A 20,006-nucleotide genomic window follows, 5' to 3' on the forward strand; every position below is an offset into this window, starting at 1 on the left:
AATGGATGAAAGAAAAATGTGCATGTCTGAATAATGTTAAGCTAAAAGAAATGATACACATGAAAAAAATGTATTAAGAGTAAATGATTAGCTTGATGCTCGAAAAGTTTACGAGGTACATCTGGCCAAACCACCCAGATAATTGTCAACACGAAATGTCATATTCGATTTGATTAGCTCAATCCAAGTCTTCAATCTCTCATGCACACACACACACATACTTTTACATAATATATATTATATATTTATATATATTTATTTACATATTATGGATTATATAAGCCTACAATGTATATACGTATGGATGTGTATGTAATATTTATACTCATAGATAATCATGTATATAGTACAAATGCGATACATTACACTACGCATTTTTATGTATGTGTGTTGGTGTGTATGCTATCATCATGCCCTAGGTAAGTGACTATACGAAATGCTATCAATACTAGATGAACACTTATTGATTATCCTCTGTCTTGGAGTATGTCATTAAACGACAGGGAGAGATAAAATTTAAACGTAAATTTGTTCGTATATAATAAAGGCATCGTTATCAATCGTGTTCACTTGTAATCTCACGTCACCGAACTTACAGCCCAGATCCAAGAGTGCAGAGGAGAGTAGCAATAATTTGTTTTAATAAGGATGGATCCCCCGAACAGATTTTAAGGGTACCTCACACTAACATGACTTTCGGTCGCACGACTGACCGACTTTACATCTGAAATAAATCAGAAAAGCCTCAGAATAAACACGCTTGTGTATGTCAGATCCAAAATCGGTCAGTCGTGCTATCAAAAGTCATAAATTTAGTGTGCGGTGGCTTTTAGTACGATGCAATTAGAATTGAAGTATTATATTTTCTAAGGTAGATAAATGACTTCACTCCATTCACTGTCAAAGTAAATCCTACATCAAATGCGGTATTAGTATTCTATAGTCAACGCTTACTTCTTCATCTCACAAGTAACTAGAGGACGCCTTAGACACCCTCCACTAAAGAACATGATTAATGGATACGCGGAAAACGTTCATATCTGAATAATTAACGAGCTAAAAGAAATCAAATTCTTGATCCAGCGATTCTAGACTAGAGGACAATATGTGTGATGAACTTTGCAACCACATCCCCCCTAAAAAAGGAGAGATAAAAATGAATAGAAAAGAGAAAGATGTTTCCAAAAAAAAAAAAAAGACCAAACTTACCCTCGCATCTTGTTCCGACTTTATCATCGGGGCACTGGCAATAACAATGTGTGGCGTTGCTGATCAGTGTACCGTTATTTAAACAGGTCAACGTGCAGACAAACCCGGGAGAGCCCGGTCCAAATTTCTCTGCGTATAATGACAGAAAAGTACGGTAAAAGCATTATAAAAGGACTTGGTGTAAATGTTATTCGTCTTTAGCACATGTATTCTGCGTTGACGAATCAGCAGAAGCAATAATCACGATAATTTCATGATCTCGATACATGTCTATTGCGACGCATCGATCATTATCTTGTCGAACCAAGATAAAATATGCCAACTCCAGGGCTGTGACTTGGCTCCAGTCGGTAGCGCGTCTAACTCCAGATCCAAAGGACCGGGGTTTGATTCCAGAGTCTACTGATAAAGGTTGTGTGTAATCATACCGTCCCCTCTAGTAAGAGGCAAAACACTCTGTCCCTCGGATAGGACATGAAATGGATGTCCCGTGTGTGAGAGAGTCACAACTCATGCACGTAAAAGATCCCGCTTCATTTTATTCATCGCAAAGTGCAAGGTGTTTTTAACCCGGTGAAGTGGTCCCACCACACATCCAAATGGACCCTATGGAAAACAGCTAGTGCAGCTGAATATGGGCTATCAAGCCATGTTCTTAGATGAAAATATGAAACAAACAAACAAACACTTCAACTTCTGAAGGTGTATGTAGGGTGGATTTTGGAGGAACATTGATTATTTAGTAAAGCAAAATTCATGTATGATGTCCTTTCAGGCAATTAGCTAACTTACCTCACAGACTTGTTTCATCATTGCAGATAAAAACTCTTTGCAAAAGAACAAGATATTTACGAAATAGTGGAGTCATATTACCCTTAGTTAGTACTGAGATTGGGAAAAGGGTGTTTTCATTTTCTGGAGTAATCTTGTGGAAGACATTACGCATGCACATGCTTATTATACGAAATTCGTAATAGTAAGATTATAGTTTCTGTATAGAGCCTACTTATAATATGCTGTTAAGTGACTTTCATTTGTCAATGTTTGTACTTGATAAATTCTTGGTATTTCTCTTTTTTCCAATTGTATTTGTACTCTTATTTTTTTTTTCTGATGTATGAATACGCCCCACAGGGAGAACAGTGTTTAGATCACTGAAGTAGCTACCCTGTGTGAAAACAACAACAACAACCTAAATGATGATAATGATTCTGGGATAATAATGTTGATAACAACAACAGCAATGATGGTAACAATGATAAATGATAATGATGATGATGATAGTAAACATCGTCATAATCCTTAGAATAAAAATAAAAATCATGTCAGAGAGAGGGAGATACATAGAAAAATGAAAGGAGAGAGAGAGAGAGAGAGAGTGGAGGAAAGGCAAGACTTTGTATGTGAGATTGTTATCTACATTCATGAGCATGCAAACGGTATCTATTTTTTACTTATTTTCTGCTGGATGCGTGATTTTCTTGTTTGTCAAAAGACTGTCCATCGACATGATCTATTTTTTTTCCGTTCATATTTATAGACAGATATATTCCACCTCTTGACTCCCCTCACGTCTTGTGTAACACGAATTTTTTCCCCTCGTTCATGACCTGGAAAAGTTATATAGTCCGGCTCCCAGGGTAGTTTGGATTGACGCATTATGATCGGCTATCATCCAGGCTCTCAACGGCGTAATCTGGGATTTTCAGCAAAGCCTTCATATTATGACCGATATTGGAAACGCTGTTTGAGATATGGAGCTCGCATACTTAATGGGGAGAATTCGAGTTTATGGATTGTGTCTTAGCAGGCAGTATTATTTATAACCCTCATTAACATGGAGTCTTATGGATTATGATATGGCTAGCTTGAGTAATGTCTGTTTGTATAAATGATAAAGATAATTTTGATGCTTTACAGTAAAGTTCCCTTTTCCATCTGTCACGGCCATCCCCCCTCCCTCCCTCTTTCTCCTCTTTTGCAGCAATTTGTTTACAAAGTATATTCTCCTTGCCTTTTTTTTTTCGTCTTGTAAACAAAAGAGGAGTAATATGAGTTAGCTCCATGTACTTCTAAAGTCACCTCTTTTCTTCGACGTATCACTGTGCCATGCCAATACCGCAGCAATTTGAAAAATGTATCGGCCTTTTTTTAATCGGGATTTCCAGAAAGGGGTTTCAAGGAAACAAATACCAATCATCTCATTTTAATCAATTAGATTTCATGATATCACGCATTTCTAAGGAATTAACGATCGAGCTAACAGGTATAATTCATGGCACAGTTTGATACCTTTTGACATTAAAATGAAGCGTTTTTCTATACATTCCAGTATTAAAGCGGAGAAGTGAGATTTCATATTTTCGAAGTAAACAGATTGAATACTTTGTTCACGCGGGAATGGAACTAATTACACGTCTGCACGTTTTTCTTCCCGTCCATCATGTCGCGGATCCCCCGAGAATACAATTACCATCGATTTTTCTTGAATGTTATTACCACTGAAGTGGCTTGACTCGAGACACCAGTTCTCTACAACGTCAGTCGCACTTCCCAGTCACTTCCCAATAGGCAGACAAAGTCATTCTGTTCAGAATTAAATCGGATGAAGAGCCAAGGAGAAAGAGAGAGAGAGGGGGGGGGGGCGTGAGACGAGAGCTAGAGAAGGCCCGGAGAGAAGGAGAAAAAGAGAGGCGGGGGATGGAGGGAGATTTGGGGAGGAATATGTGAAATAATCTGTACAAATTCTGCAAGATTTGATTGTTTGAATCACCTCGTAAATGAAGTGGGTCTTCATGTACAAGACTAAGATGAACACTTGAACAACAACAACAACTACAAGACCGCTGCTGGCTATTTCGGTTTTTGTTTTTTTGTTTTTTGTTTTGTCTTTTTTTTAAAACATATTGAGAGAGAAGAGAATGCAATCAAGATGGCTTAAGAGAGCGATCTCACTAAAATCCCGACTGCCACGATAAAACTGACAAGGTGTTACAACAAGTATTCATCAAAGATACCCCAGGGTATAGGGGTTCAGTGGAAAGTAGCACTTGTTTTCACTGGGTTTTTCTTGATATGACCAATTTGACAAAAGACTTGTTTCCTTGAAGCTTTTAAAGGAAAACTCCTTTTTGAATTTAACAACTTTTGTTACATAAATTAAGTAGGAACGCATCTTTCATATTGGAATTCATTGGACCGCGACGCGAGAAAAGGGCCCTTGGCGCTGTGGCGCACAAACGCCATAAAAAGGACCAGAAGTATAGCTAGCTGCGCGCGCATCATAGACGCATCAAAAAGTGACAGGATTTGAACATTTTCTTAATATCAAAATTTAGGGGTGGAATTTCACAAAACGGTTTGCATATCTAAATAAGTCAGAGTTTATTCTAAAATATGGCAGTAAATACTCACATTTTGGTACTTAGCATGCCCTAAGGGCCCCTTTTTCGCGTCGTGGCCCATATTATAAGAGTATAATAATCCTATGTAATAATGATAATAATAATAATTATGATAATAATAATACTTTCGGTACTCATGGCACTTAAAAAATGAAAAGATAGAATGATATACATGTTCAAACATGACAATAAAGAAGAAAATGGCAAGCAACAAACAATGAGACATCCTACCACATATCCCACACATCGCACGACAATTCTTGTAGACACTCTGCTCGCTGTAGCACTGGTCACGAGTGAAGAACGACCCTCCTTTGACCTTGGTGACGTCATATTCGCAGCGTCTCAGCTTGTTTTCACACATAACTGGTGTTGAAGGAAGATTGAAGAAAAGGGTGGGTAAAGATTAGACAGCGCCGCCACACCATTGATAAAGCCCTTCACTACTACGCCTTGGACAGACCACACATTTTCTTGAATGACTTTTCAATTCAATTCAAATGTTTTATTTTCACTTCTGTCAACAGAATGTACAAAAGTATAAATTCAATATGCCTTTTAAGAAATGATACATTAGGTAGCAAGGAATACCATATACATATCGGTAGTCATTACAAAGTGAAGTATTTTTCATAAAAACATATTTGCACATTCTGTGAAAACTTTAAGCATGTTAATGACGTGAGTTGAGTTTTATGGTAATGTAAATATTAAGCCTTTGTCAAAATCTTCAGCAACGTTGTTGAAATGAAATATGGCATATTATAATTATCCGATAGTTATAGCTACGTTGACTATTTTTTTTTCAACAACTATTGAAACATCACTACATCTTTTATTTGAGTGTTTGATAAAATCGTTCCGTCTTTCTTCTTCTTCATTTCAAAATGTATTATTAAAGTATATAAGTCTTAAATATTAAATAACGCGAACTCTTTCACACTATATCCGTTCATGACTTTTTCCCCTCTCTATCTCTCTCCCTCGTTCTACACAAACATAATCATAATTGTCCTTATAAATGAACCAGAGAAACACTGTTTTCACGATATTATCATTTTTATTTTGATGCGACAATATTCCTTCCACACGCCCACTGAAACACTAATCGATTCTGTTGTTGACTAAAGAGGGAACTTGGAGCACATTCTCAAACCTAGAGCGATCGTGCAGAAATAGTAACCATGGCAACCTACGTAAGGACACGTCGCGGGAATGATACGACTATACTCACCCTCACACTGTTCGCCCTCCCATCCTTTGGCGCACAAACAACGGCACTCATTGTCCGTATCGATCATAGTTCCACCATTCACGCAGTCCTTCAGGCACACTAGGGGGTCGGGGATCGATACCCAAAGCAAAGCAATCATAATTGCATCTCATCATAATTGTTATACGAAAAAAAAAAACGCTTTCATGTTTAAACCACCTAAAAACAAATCGATTGACACTGTGTGATAAACAATACACGAGTACATTGTACTTAGCTGCAACAATGAAAAACATGTACAATATGGTAACAGACGAGTGAATACCACGGTAAATATTTTGAACAACAAGAATGCAATACATAAAACATGCAGAAAAAACATAAAATACAAACGCGTTTTTTTTTTCACTTGAAATTGTCATCTTGCAATCAAGGAAGACGTGATAAGTAGACTCTTCATTATTATGCAGAGTTTTACCCTTCTTTTATTATGTCCCCTCATATTCATCATTTCCGCCTTGTTATACATTCCCTTTGTGTTGTCCTCCTCGGCTTTTTCGTCGAGGTTAAAGTTTTTATTTGTGTGTGTGTGTGTGTGGGTGGGTGGGTGGGTGTGTGTGGGGGTGTCTGTGTGTGTGTGTGGTTTTTGTTCCTTCAGTTTAAAGCGAGAGAGATATACAAGATACCATATCGCCCCGAGGCCGTCATCTCAGTCAAGCGAAGTGCTTAACGCTGCTGGTTTCCTCCATCCGTATACAATCTTAGTATGTTCGTGTATACACGGAATTATGCCTGAGTTCTCTTCAAGTATTTTTGATCGTTATTTTAATGAGAACGTTTTTTAATTTGTCGTAATAATTTCATTCGTACAAGATAGTGGAGAAGTAAAACAAACTTAAAGTGAATTTGAAATAAAATACTGACGATCTTGTAATATGGGACAAACAATGTGCAAGGACTTACACACATACGCACACACACACGCACACACACACAAACAAACAAACAAACACGATACGAATCGTAACAGCACAGCACAGAAGAGCCCCGACATATCACAGACCGACACAAATTCATCATCTATGTCATGTACGAAGGTGGGGTCAAGAGAAATGCAAACGATCCTGTACGGCGAATGCAATTTAACCCCATCATACGATGTCGTACTTATCTGAGTTATAGAAACAAAATCTATCTACGGTGGTTGGAAATGATGATAACTGCAATTACCTTCCAGGCACGTGTCAAAATGCAGAAAAGGGGAGAATACCTACTTGAGAAAACGTAATTATATAAGGTCTGTTAAGTTTTTTCGTGACCAGAATGATAAGTGGCTTTTATCTAAAGCCAGTTGGAAGATAGGGAGAAAGAATCGAAGTTGTTTTAGACCTGATTATCAAGATCTTTTGTCACCTTGGGGCGCGAATTCATTTGGCTTTTTATCTGAGTGAAATTGATGGTTTTTGCAAGATGATTTAAATCGTAATCTTGGTCTAAAAGGTTCATTCTCAGAAATTAGGAGTAGCAGTCGAAGCCTCTTTTGATTAAGATATTACTTACTTTATTACTGCTTAAATTTTCTGCTTAGAAGGCGTCTTTATTTTATGATTGAGGATTTACTATAGCTGGCTGGAGATTAGAGTATAACAATTATTGATACGGATGGCATTCAATCTGATCTGAGTGAGACAACGAGAAGAGCTTGTAGGGATGAAAAGAATAAACAACCATCATAATTTATATATATATATATATATATATATATATATATATATATATATATATATATATATTTATATATATGATATATGTAACTATATATATATATATATATATATCTCTTTTAGGATTCTCATTGATCTGTTATGCTTTCAGCGTACCCAAAATAGTTGCTGTCACCAGCGCTCGAGCACGTTTTATAAGGTGATCGAAAACAAGCACAGTTTCTGTGCACAGAAGCACAGTCTCTGCTGCTGGGACGTGCATTTAGGAGACTTTTACATACAGCCGCAGATGTTCAAATGGCTGCAGATTTATATGAATATATGAATATATAAGTATATATGTATATATTTGTATATATATGTATATATATATATATATATATATATATATATATATATATATATATATATATATACATATAAATAGAAAGAGAAAGCGAGATATGAGGGGGATATACTGAAGTGTCAATTATTTTCTTTTCAACTCACCATATCCGGGCGAGCCAGGTCCAAAGCCGTCTATCAATGAGAGAAAGAGATTTGAGTTTCACAAATTCAAGTTTCATCAGCCGTTGACAGTAACCACTGGAGGGAAGATAATTATCAACTCTGCAAATACAAACTTTACTTGGGGATTCAAATTGCTCTGAAGAGAGACATACGTGCGCGCGCGCGCACACACACACACACACACACACACTCACTCACGTGTTTGTACATTTTGTTCGTGTACCAGCCAGCTCGTAGTTACTAATGGTGTTGTACTGAACTCTCAACGAAAGAATTTTCAAAGCATGTGGTTTAATTAGAAAATCCATTGAGAATAGGCAAACAGATAGTGATATAATTTACATATTATAAGTGAGGCCTCTATTTTTGATTTGGACAAAAGAATACGCTTCATATTTACACACCTTTACATTCCGGTACACATCCAGTTTAGGCATGAAGGTTTAAAAACAGTCTTCAGGAAGACCTATTTAGTAAAGGTGTTGTAAGTAAATTTCCAAAGAAGTTCTGCAACGACGTTACTCTGCATATGTTTAGCTTGTGTGAATGTCAACTGGCTTATACATACACATATTACTCATGGAGGTAAAATTTGCTCGTAGGACTTTACGTTGAGAGATTGTTCTTTAAAATGTATGAACTGTCATGCTATACGCCTGCTGTAAACAATAATGCTTTCTCCGCAACCTCCTCTTCCTCGTACTCAACGTTCTCATCCTCATCCTCTTCCTCCTCATTCTCCTCCTCCTCTCCCTGCTTCTCTTCTTCTTCCCCGCCTCCGCGCCCTCCTACTCAAGCTCCTTCTGCCGACACCTCCCAACTCCCTTGCCTGCCGGCTTATTTCCACTCACCCAATCCTTGAACACTTGTCGATCGTTATGGGGTCACTTACCGCATATTCCACACATGACCGGGCAACGTCTGGCGACGGAGGCGCTGCTGCACTGACCCACGCCCCACTGGTGGCATTTATCCGAAGTGTCCTCGCACTTCTCTGGGAACAAAGAAATACATATACAGCACAGCAACAGCAGTAACAGCAGCAGCAACAACAATAATAATAATAACAACAATAACAACAATAGCAGCAGTATCAACAACAACAATTCCATTTGTGGTAGAAACTCTTCAATTCATGACGTCACAGTAGAAGAATAAACTATGAAGAAAATATAAAATGAATCTCGCATACATTAAAAGGACATTATTATTTTTGTCCGAAGACTCCAAAAGAGCACATGAACTAAGATCTATCTCAAGCAATGACAATAATTCTATATCAAATTGCCAAAGTAAATCGCCCACGTCCACCTTTCTTTGAAAAAGATGTTTTTATATATATATAAAACATAACCAATCGTCCGAGATTCATAAGTTTTTCTTTGGTGTATTACAATTATTTATGCATTCACTTCCCCTTTAATGATGGACTCCAAGATGGCAGAAAGAGGTCAAATCTCATGCGGTTTGAGCCTGAAACTTTTGAAGCGATTCCTGTTGCCTCACACTGACCTTATTAACAAAAGTTACCACCTATATCTATAGCTTCAAGCTACATCTCTTCGAAATGAGGGAACATTATACCTTCGCACAATTCGCCGTACCATCCCTTGGCGCATTGACACGTACAAGAAGCTGCGTCAACGGTTCCTCCTGGCTGGGAGCAGCGAAGTTCACATACTGTCTCAAGAAAACAAGTGTAAATGAATTTTGAGATCTCCATAAGTCTTTGTTTTAAGGTTAGATTGTTGTGATACTTTGTATGGTTGCTCAAATTTACTACTCTCCTACATGAAGCGGCGTGTTTTGTGAATTGAAAACATATCTTTCATGGTGTCTATACCTGAGGTTTGCGTCGAAACCAACAAATTTATATCGCAATGACGTGATAATTAGTTTCATCAACCAAGTTTGGATAGGTGCATGTCTTTTTTCTTCGGCATGGGAGGGAAGTACGGAACAACGTTCAAGAAATAATCTAGAAATAACTGCACACACTCACCAAAGCCTTCGGATCCTGGTCCAAATTTCTCTGTAAAGATATCGAGATAGAATAGCAAACGAAAACACAATGAAGTACATCTTCTATTTACAGCATTGCTATAGCTTTACAATGAATTTTCAATATTTTCACTATATATTGAAATGATTGATTCATTTGTTTATTTATTGATTTTCATCCATTCATTCATTCTTTCATTTAATTATATTATTCCTTGCTTCCAATGTAGCTGTCAACCAGTCAGTTGTTATTTTCAATTTATTTTATTTCGGTGCACCAATTTCCTGCAATAAAAAAAAAAATATGTTGCGCACCAAGTCCTAAAACATGTTGGTTTTTTTTTTTCATTCATATATTTGAGCATAATAACATGACCAGAGAACGCAGGAAAGGACCTTACATAAACAAATTCCATGGAACAGATCAATAATTCAGAAAGATAGAACAAGAAATTAAGCAACACCTTCCTACCAATTTGGGTAACGTAATAAAGACACAAGCGTGGGCAAATTACAATTTCAGAGAAATACCAAGAAATACCAAGCGTACGTTTAAAGATTGCGAAAAAAGATAGTTAGATTAGATAGTTAGTTAGATATTACATATCAACTGTTTTAAAAAAAAATAGACTTCATTATATTATCTACGTCAATCTTAGCTTTGGGCAGCATATTCTATTTTTGTAGCTGTTTCTCGATCCATGAATTATGAAAGGTTATTGAATTATACGGAGCAGTCCCCTGACCGATTCTTATACAACGGTGATACCTCATCTCTCATTTTCCAGGTGTCTCATGATGTACGATTATGAAACGATTTTGTTGTGTGTCTTCAGTCCACCGTCAGCACCGTTTTTTTTTTCTAAGATTTGAATAATTCCCCCCCCCCCCCCAAAAAAAAAAAAAAAAAAAAAAAAAAAAAAAACACTGCCGTAATCAAATCTAGCGCAAGTAAGAGACTAGTGAAAGACAAGAGCTGTTTTGGAATTATGTAAAATCGTATTTTTTAAAAAAAATCTTCATATAAGTGCCTTTTACCACAGGAATCAACATGTTTACTGCTTTCACCGTTCGCGGTGCTTGTCGAGACAAACAATGAAATATTTACCAGTAGACAGAAAGCATAATTTGATTTGGAAGAAAAAATGCGTCAAAAGACGTATTTATACGTCATTACCCTTTATATCTTACTGACTAAATGCACTTCTTAATGACAATGTGCATGAAAATTGATATATTTAACAAGAGTAAAAACAAAACAAAACAAACAAATAAAAACACACACTCGTGCTTACACACACAAGCACCTGGTCGATCAATTGTGTTCAAGTCGTGCTGAAAACTATATATAGGGACGCTTGTCTATTATACTTTTTCGTTAATGATATAGCAGTGAAGGTAACGATACGTAATGTTTGGTACAATGAGGCTGAATATACCTGAGTGGAGACCGATATCAAACCTATGACCTCAGCTAGCCCCTCCCCCTTTTTTCCCGCCTCCCTCATATATTATGATGACAATGTCATTGATAGGCCAACACGATCATCTCTATGTTTTTACCACAAGTTTTTGCCTTGCGAGGAATAGGCGCCATTTCCTTTGTCACGTGGCTCTGATTAGACAATATATTTATTGCTTGCCATAATCATAACTGCATCAGGATATACAAATTTAGATGAATTTTGCATCATTTGCGTTTGTACTCAGATACAAAATGTATAGTTTTTGTTATGTTTCTCGTGGCGTTCGGGGGGGGGGGGGGGGAATTGCTCCACACTTTGAATTGGATAGGAGTGCAGTGTAGAATATAATGATATGCCTACATTTATATACATTGAGGAAGGCATGGAGCATTTTCTGTCCCACTATGTCAAGTGGGATTTAAAAAGAGTAATAAATTAGATATTCATCACATAACTGGTCTAGAATACACCGTTGCATGTTTTTCTGTCTTGAACCGACTTTTTGAAGCAATCAGTACGAAGTTCATTTTGGATGTTTAAGTCTGGGTACGGGATCTGCGAATCGCCTCCATAAAGTTTCCAGACTGTGAAATCCAGAGCATTACTTTTTACAATTTTGGCGATATTTTGGTGATGGAATTAAAAAACTAACACTTTTGTCACCCCTCCCCTTCCATTTCGTGACAATTCTGGAGAAGTCTGCAACTTGTATTATGTTAATTCAAAATGGGACATTCGCGGTTTTGCAAGTCCCCTGATGCCGACCTGTTTTGTGTGTGTATTTTCGTTTTTGTCTTTTTTTTTTTTAGAACAAGTGCAGGAAGAACAGGATCAGCAAATCAGACAGCACGCTGTTAGGCATCTGGATATAACTGCCATTACGAGCGATGAGGGAATTGTGCTACTTTAGACATAGAGGGTGCATTTGCATAACAGGTGCATGTCGATATAACAAGTGCATTTAGCAGCACATGTGCATTAAGCGACACGAATTTGCATCTGCGACTGTATAATGTATACGTCTGTTGGTACGGGCAGTGAAAAATAGCACCCCTTTCACTTCTGTCCGAAGGATACTTTCTTTTCCTAAAAATACTTTCCCCCAAGTTACCTGCAAGTTACTGTCGGACACAATACGGCTTTGAACGTTATTTATTTTGTGACACCCACGATGTGAACACATACGGCGAATTGACCGAGTGCAGGTATGCTCCTCAAAATCACGTTGGCTTTTTTTTTCTGTTTGTTTGAATCAATCCAAAAAGAATTTAAAAGGATAGTATAGTTTCGGCGGAGATGAGAATTATGTTTTTTAACTATTTGCAAAATGTCAAGAGACAACTTATGAAATAGAACATAGCTACCATTCTAAGAGGAATTCAATGTTCATTTGATGAAAATCGGTTTTGGAATGGTCGAGACATTTTAAAACAAAGTAAAACAAATTGATCGTAATAAAAATGAGTCCCACCTTTTATTAGGATTGCTGTAAGTTTTGGGCAACTCAGCCATTTCAAAACCAAAACATTGCATTCCTCTTGGAATTGCATGTTCTTTCATATTCATACGAGATTTTTCATTATATCATCAAAAAAATGTTAGAAACCTGAAGTTAGGTCTCAACCAAAGCTGTACAATCCCTTTAAGGCTATACGTCTGCCCAATTCTGGGTCTCTCACACACACAGGCCTACTACAGCGCATCCATATCCAAACACAAACAGACAGACAGAGAGGCAAACAAAAACACAAACACACTCACACGCACACAAACACACACAAACATGCACTGCTCTTTCACTATTCTATACCTTGAGTACGGGCACGAACCCATCTCGTATTTCCAAGAAGATTCCGGAAGACTATAGAGCCAGTCTGATCGTTTGACCGATAGGTACAGAATCAATTTGTGTGTGTGTGTGTATGTGTGTGTGTGTGTGTGTGTTGTGTCTGTGTATGCGTCTTTTAATGATGTTGTTACACACAAGTTGCACCAGCCAAACATGAGTTTGTTATTTCAAATACAATTGGCAGTGTCTTTTGCTGAGTAAACGGTTGATTTATATTCAACTAGCTCTGCATCACCATTCACCTTGGTCTTCGGAAGAGTTGTTGTGACGTCCGTCTCGGTCTTTCGAGCCCTCTTATGACAAATTTGTCCTTTACCATACAACATCCCTCACTACTCGGGTATATTTAGATCACAAAATATTACGTGGGTAGATAACCGGTACAGTTCGTTAATCCGAAAATGAAATGAGGTTCGTTATTCCGAAGGTTTTTTAATCATAAAGTGTAATTACGTTTCGTTATCCCAAAGGTTCTTTTAAATCCGAAAATAAAACAAAGGTAGTCGATCAAAAAAATGAAATAAGGTTCGTTAATCCGAAAATGAAATAAGGTGTGTAATTCCAAACAAGAAATAAACATCATTTAATGAAAAAACACGACATTGTTATTACAAAAATGGGACGATATAACACAATGAACACAAGCGCACACACATCCATACAGATAAATGCACAGATATGCATCGACACACACAAACACACCCGATACACATAATTTTTGACGATATGGAATACAATCGTACTTGGTACTGGTTATTGCTAAAAAAAAGTACTTCCCCTTTCCTCCTCCGTATGGCACCCTTCCCTTCTGCTGCATCATCATCAGGATAAACAATGCATGACGTAGAAACATTAGACAAGGTGTTAGATGTCACTCAAAGGGGGAAAACACGCCACAGATTATTCCATTTTGGGATCAACGAACCTTCGGGATGGTGAACATTATTTCGTGTCCTGACTAACGAACCTTCGCAATAACGACCCTTATTTATATCATTTTTGGATTAACGAACCTCGGGAGGTTGAGTGTTTCGGAATGGCAAACCTTCGGGAAAACAAACCTTATGTCATTTTCGGATTAACAAATCTTCAAAATAATGAACATCACACTGACAACTGAACATTACTGTGGGTGGATCTAGCAGTGTGAACGTCACAAAACGTGGGATTACACTCCATACGGGAAGATCAAATTCTTGACACGACAAAGGAAGTGAATGGTATACATGTACTGTAAAGCACTGAACACCACGACTTGGTAGAAAGGTGTTATATAAGGAGAACCAACATATACCATATTATATTCTTATTATCGTAATTCCATGGTATATGTTTCCGTCCACCGATATTTGTCCTGGACATTGCAACGACCTGCGTTGAATCATCTACGAGCTCATACGAGCACTAATACATAGTCCCTTGGGCACTCTTGAAAAAAAGTGGTCAAAACCCTAACAGACAAAAGACGAAACCTGAAAAAAAAACAAACAAAAAACGACCACTTCATTCCATCGGCTAAACCTGTCATTGCCGCCCGGTGCAAGTTTTTGCCTCTGCCATTCAGTCTTTGGGGATTGGTAATCACGCTTTGTCATGGCAGGAGAGATTAGATTACCACTGGACTAAGAGAGGATGCTGTCCCTCCCTCCTGTGTTTAGTGCCTTATACTCACCGCAAATGCCACAGGTAGCAGGGCAGTTCTTCAGGACGAAGTTGGCGTACTGTGTCTTGTTACACAGACCAGCATAGCCCCTACAGGCAACCTCGCCTCGGCTGTCGATGCACTTCTCTGAAAAATTAGCGTGTTAGATAAGTCATTGTTGTCTTTGGCTACAGTCTAGGCCATGTCATCATCATCATCATCATCAGCACCAGCATCGTCATCATCATCTTTGTCGTCGTCGTCATCATCCATCATCATCATGCGATGCATACGAGCATTTGAATATCATGCTTCACTTGCTAGTTCATGATTTCAGTGATATAAATCAAATTCCTGTTATTACTAGCTTCCTTATACATGTACGATAATTCGCCACAAGCGAGGAAAAAAAGAAAGAAAAAACAACAATTCTGCCCTCTCGTAAAACAGCTCAGTTTTATGCTTCTACTATACCTGATACAGCTGTCTCTTATACTCGAAACTACTAATATACTGCTACTTCATACTACTACTACCTACTACTACTACTACTACTACTACTACTACTACTACTACTACTTCTACCACTACTATACTGCCACTACTTACTACAACTACTATACTACTACTATTACTGCTGCTACTACTACTGATACTAGTGCTACTGTTATAACTACCACAATTAGTGCCGTATAACTGAGACCTACCAGATCACACGCATTAAACCTGAGTCTCACATCTCACAAAAGAAAAAACCCACACACATACACGCACACACACAAATCATATATGGATGTCCAACCACCCAAAACGTCACATTTTGAGAAAATATATATTCCATCGGACTAAACCAAAATAACCGTTAGTATGCACCAGATCGTACGATTTAGAGCATAAAAAATATTACAAATACTATCATGCTAAAGCGCCTTACCCCTGGGAAGGGGTGTGCACACAGAGTCTCTCCCCCTCCCTCCCCCGGACTTGGTCGCTTCGCTCCCTCGGGCGGCGCGGACGCACAATCTCACGCCCAGCCGCTCTCTGACTTATGACAATTCTGGTAACTCACACTATACTTCTGTTGTTATTCTAACAATCACTATGAAAACAAGTATAGCATCTATAGCCCGCTGATACTACCACCATTACTTTTTGAAATGCCACTGTTTCTTCTATAACAAAGAATGATAATTATTATACAGTGCTTAGCATTAATCTGACAGTGGAGAAAAAAAAAATCAGAACATAAAAAAGGGGGGAAAATGATTTTTTTTTTCCTAAACCTGAAAAGAGGAAATTGAGTGTACTCGTTTTCCCCCTATCGATGCTGATAATATTCGGGTGGACAGAAATTTAGATAGAAAATTCTACGGTATTTTAGGTTATCATAAATAGGTAGAACATTCTATCAATTTTTTTCCATAATTTTCATATCAGTTTTATAATGGATTTCTAAGGGGGACTGTAAGTGCGTTTTTTCTCTCGTTCCGTTTTCGAAGTGATGTATTTTCCTATGTAATCACCTTGGATGGTTTCATAAGATTTCTTGAAATTTCCCGCTATGATGTCATAGTAGATGTTTTGGTTGCACAATGGTTTACAAATTCAAATGTCAAGAATAAGCGGTTAGATTTTATTAAAAAAGGAAGGGCTTGGCTATGCTTGGTATGGTTATGTCGTTAATTTCTCATGAACTGAGATTGTTATCAGAACAAACGTGGTAGCATATACAGCACTGCGCGCATGATCGATGATACAAATAAGACGAGAGAACACGAACTTCTGAATTAAATATCGCATTGACGTCATAAAAGAATCACGCATCCGTCGCAGTGATTTCACTGGATTTTCTTCATCGTATACCGAGATGACTGTAACCGAAACAAACACTCGTTAAAAGAACAACATACTAATAAAATGTGGCTCACATAATCCAAGTCTTGCTGTGCTGTGTAAAATCACTAAGCGGATTTCTTTTCTTTGCCTTCCTACATTGTCTGTTGGTATTCATCCAGAAATTCTAGTCGCATGTAAACATCATGATCATTATCATTATTCACCTTCCTTCGACGATGACATTGGTATAACTACCTTTTTTTCCCTATTAATCTATACATATCTGTATTGAATTTTGCAGGGATCAAACAGGAATGGACCATGATGGCAGAATCGTTCATCCTCTCAGATGTTAAATGTAAGGAATCACCACATAATAATTTCTCGTACCAAATTTCCCATTACATAAATGTATAACCATGATCTGTGAAGGGTCTTCTTTACATCCATGCACTCAATAGCTGCGTGGGATGGTTAACCTTAGCAAGCCTACTCTTGCAAGGTGCATAACAATTTGCCATAAGTAGGAAAGATGGGCTTGAGTATGTTCCTTTAACTGGAAGGAAGTGACTGAGCTAAATATCCCTCATTTTTTTTTTCATTCCTTCTGAGAGGAATATAGAACGAGTTACTTTAAGAAAACCAGCACAAAAAGTGCGGCCCCGACTTTGCGTGTGTTGCCTAGCAATGAAGTTAATAAGCATGATTGAGGAAGAAGACGATTGTAAGTTATGAGGCTGTGGACGTGCACAAAGTCGATCTTTATCGATGTTCTCACTATTTATCGAATCTTTACTTAACAGGAGCCTAACCATTTCCCAAAGGCAACGCGTATTCAACTTGTGGCATTTTCGATTCCTTCAAACATGCAAACGTGAAGGGCATACAAGTAATTGAATCTGCAACAAAGAGATCCGACATTAATGAAAGAATCGGCCTGGTGAGTATTCTATCGCATGTGTCCATATTTACGAAACTTCTGTACATTGCTGGAAGAAAGGTGGGGGGGGGGGGGAGAGAAATTAACTTGTTGTATGCCTGCTCTCGGTATTCAACAATCGAAGGAAGAATGGATAATCAATTTCAGTTTGCCTTGAGGATGAAAGGCTGCATGATTCATGGACACAGCTCTCCTGAAGGGTCTGTCTGGGGAAAACATTGATGCTGAGGGAACACAAGAAATGCCCTATATTGTTCCTTTCTGTCGATGTGTTACCATTCCATATCAATGAGTTTCTCAGGATTATTCGAAAACTACTTTAAAAGCTGCTTTTGTCAATCTTGAGTAGTAGTAGTAACTGTGGTATCATAGCAGTACTAGCAGCGGTAGTATACTTTTCCACATCAAGTCATAAAACAGGTGGTGAACCTTATTTTCAGCTTTGGCTGTGAGAATATGCTGGACATCAACTGGGTACATAGGCACTACATACAAATAAAATAAAACAGTTTTTATTGATGGCACAGAAAAGATAAAAGACTTTTTCCAATTATATAATAGTGTCACGACTTGCAACTTAATTGACAAATTGCCCTACATGGAGTGAATTGATCAGTCTTTTAGAAGTAGCTACGACAAAAGAAATCATGAGCATGCATATTCGAGGATTCGATTCGAACCTTGTAGGCCGACATTACACTCACCGTCGCACCGATCGCCCCACCATCCCGTTCTGCAAACACATCGACAAGTTTCCTCGTCTACGATTCCGTGGTCGCATTCGACGTCGACGTCGCAAGCCAATATCTTTCAAATCAAGCCAAACAACTCTCATTGATACCGCTGTCACAATGCAATATTTACCATCAAATTAATAACATGTTTCATTGTTGTTATGATATTCTTATCATTACCAGGTTACCATGCATGATTATCATCACGAAATGAAATGAAATTAAATGAAATGAATTATCATAATAAGTTATTATCATTATTATCACAAGTGTCACCATTTGATAGTTCCTGAAACTTTCTATGTGGTGTGTAGAGTAAGATGTTTACTGGAAAACATTGTGGTATTTATTCCTACAATTAGATACGTTGAGTGAAATGTATATCCTTGGCCCTTGGGAATATCACAGCACCAAATTCGTATACTTGGGAACATGAAGCGACAATGTTGTGAGTGTAAGAATTAATACTGTCATATCGAGTCAACAACATGAAATTTATGATCATGGTGCGTGCACATTCACAGCTTTCCTCGGCTCTGAGACGATAGTGGGGGAGCGAAATTGAACAGTATCATTCGTGTTAATACCGGTGTAACCATGAAAACACTCTGAAAATAACGCCTCGTCCACAGGAATCATTTTCGTCCTTCACAAGTTTCACACAGCCGACATTGCATGATTGGTGTGATTCCATTTTATTTCGAATCATATCACCCAGTAGTTAACAACTGAAACATCTCGATGGCATCCTGTTAAACCTTAAATGATATGATTGCCACACTTATTTCAATCACTTTTCTTACCTCTTGAAAAATGAAGATGAGCGTCAATGCTGTCAGCAGCACTTTCCATAGAGTCACCATCTCGACTTGCTTTTCGACGTTTACACAAGAATTGTTCAAAATACAGTGTAAGTCTCAGTGCGTGTTATCAAAATTGTGATATTACTCTGATTTCTGGCCGTGTTCTCCTTGTCCGTTACTGATATATTTTCACAAAATGAGTTCTGCTCTTTTTTTTTCTTTTGTTTAGTGGGATAAGGGTTAATGAAAAGACATAGTACCCTGCAACAGATGTTTGATGACGTTTCAAGTTGTTTATCTTTCTGATCCCCCACCTCTATACAAGGTTTGTGACAGCTTGCGGAGACAAAATTAATCCCGAGTATTGAAATATTTGCCGAGAGGTATTGTCGAGAATGCAATTATCTGGACACAGCTTAATCAAAATCTGGTCTCTCAAACATCCTCCCCCTCTCTTTCCCCAACCTTCCTCCTCATCTCTCTTACTACTCTCTCTCCCCTCCCAGACAGAATTAAAAGAAATCGAGCCCCTCCCCCAAACAATAATAATAATAATAACAGTAATAATAATAATAACTACAACAACAACGACTACTACTACTACTACTACTACTACTACTACTACTACTACTACTACTACTACTACTACTACTCCAACTACTACTACGCTACAAC

The 20,006-nt window shown here is 37.8% G+C and overlaps 1 protein-coding gene across 1 annotated transcript in view; it reads right to left on the reverse strand.

The window, feature by feature from the left end:
- The window catches only part of LOC140232743 (uncharacterized), a 26,644-nt gene extending 7,253 nt beyond the window's left edge, over window positions 1-19,391 (reverse strand). Inside the window, exons 1-10 of the mRNA XM_072312860.1 lie at window positions 19,332-19,391; window positions 18,499-18,601; window positions 15,049-15,165; window positions 10,063-10,092; window positions 9,645-9,740; window positions 8,953-9,054; window positions 8,040-8,069; window positions 5,848-5,946; window positions 4,845-4,979; window positions 1,210-1,338 (exon numbers count right to left, since the gene is read on the reverse strand). Of these exons, the coding sequence (XP_072168961.1) occupies window positions 1,210-1,338; window positions 4,845-4,979; window positions 5,848-5,946; window positions 8,040-8,069; window positions 8,953-9,054; window positions 9,645-9,740; window positions 10,063-10,092; window positions 15,049-15,165; window positions 18,499-18,601; window positions 19,332-19,391 (901 nt within the window). The remainder of the gene's footprint in view (window positions 1-1,209; window positions 1,339-4,844; window positions 4,980-5,847; window positions 5,947-8,039; window positions 8,070-8,952; window positions 9,055-9,644; window positions 9,741-10,062; window positions 10,093-15,048; window positions 15,166-18,498; window positions 18,602-19,331) is intronic.
- Window positions 19,392-20,006: the final 615 nt, after the last annotated feature.

Source organism: Diadema setosum, chromosome 9 (genome assembly GCF_964275005.1).
Source record: "Diadema setosum chromosome 9, eeDiaSeto1, whole genome shotgun sequence".
NCBI lineage: Eukaryota > Metazoa > Echinodermata > Echinoidea > Diadematoida > Diadematidae > Diadema > Diadema setosum.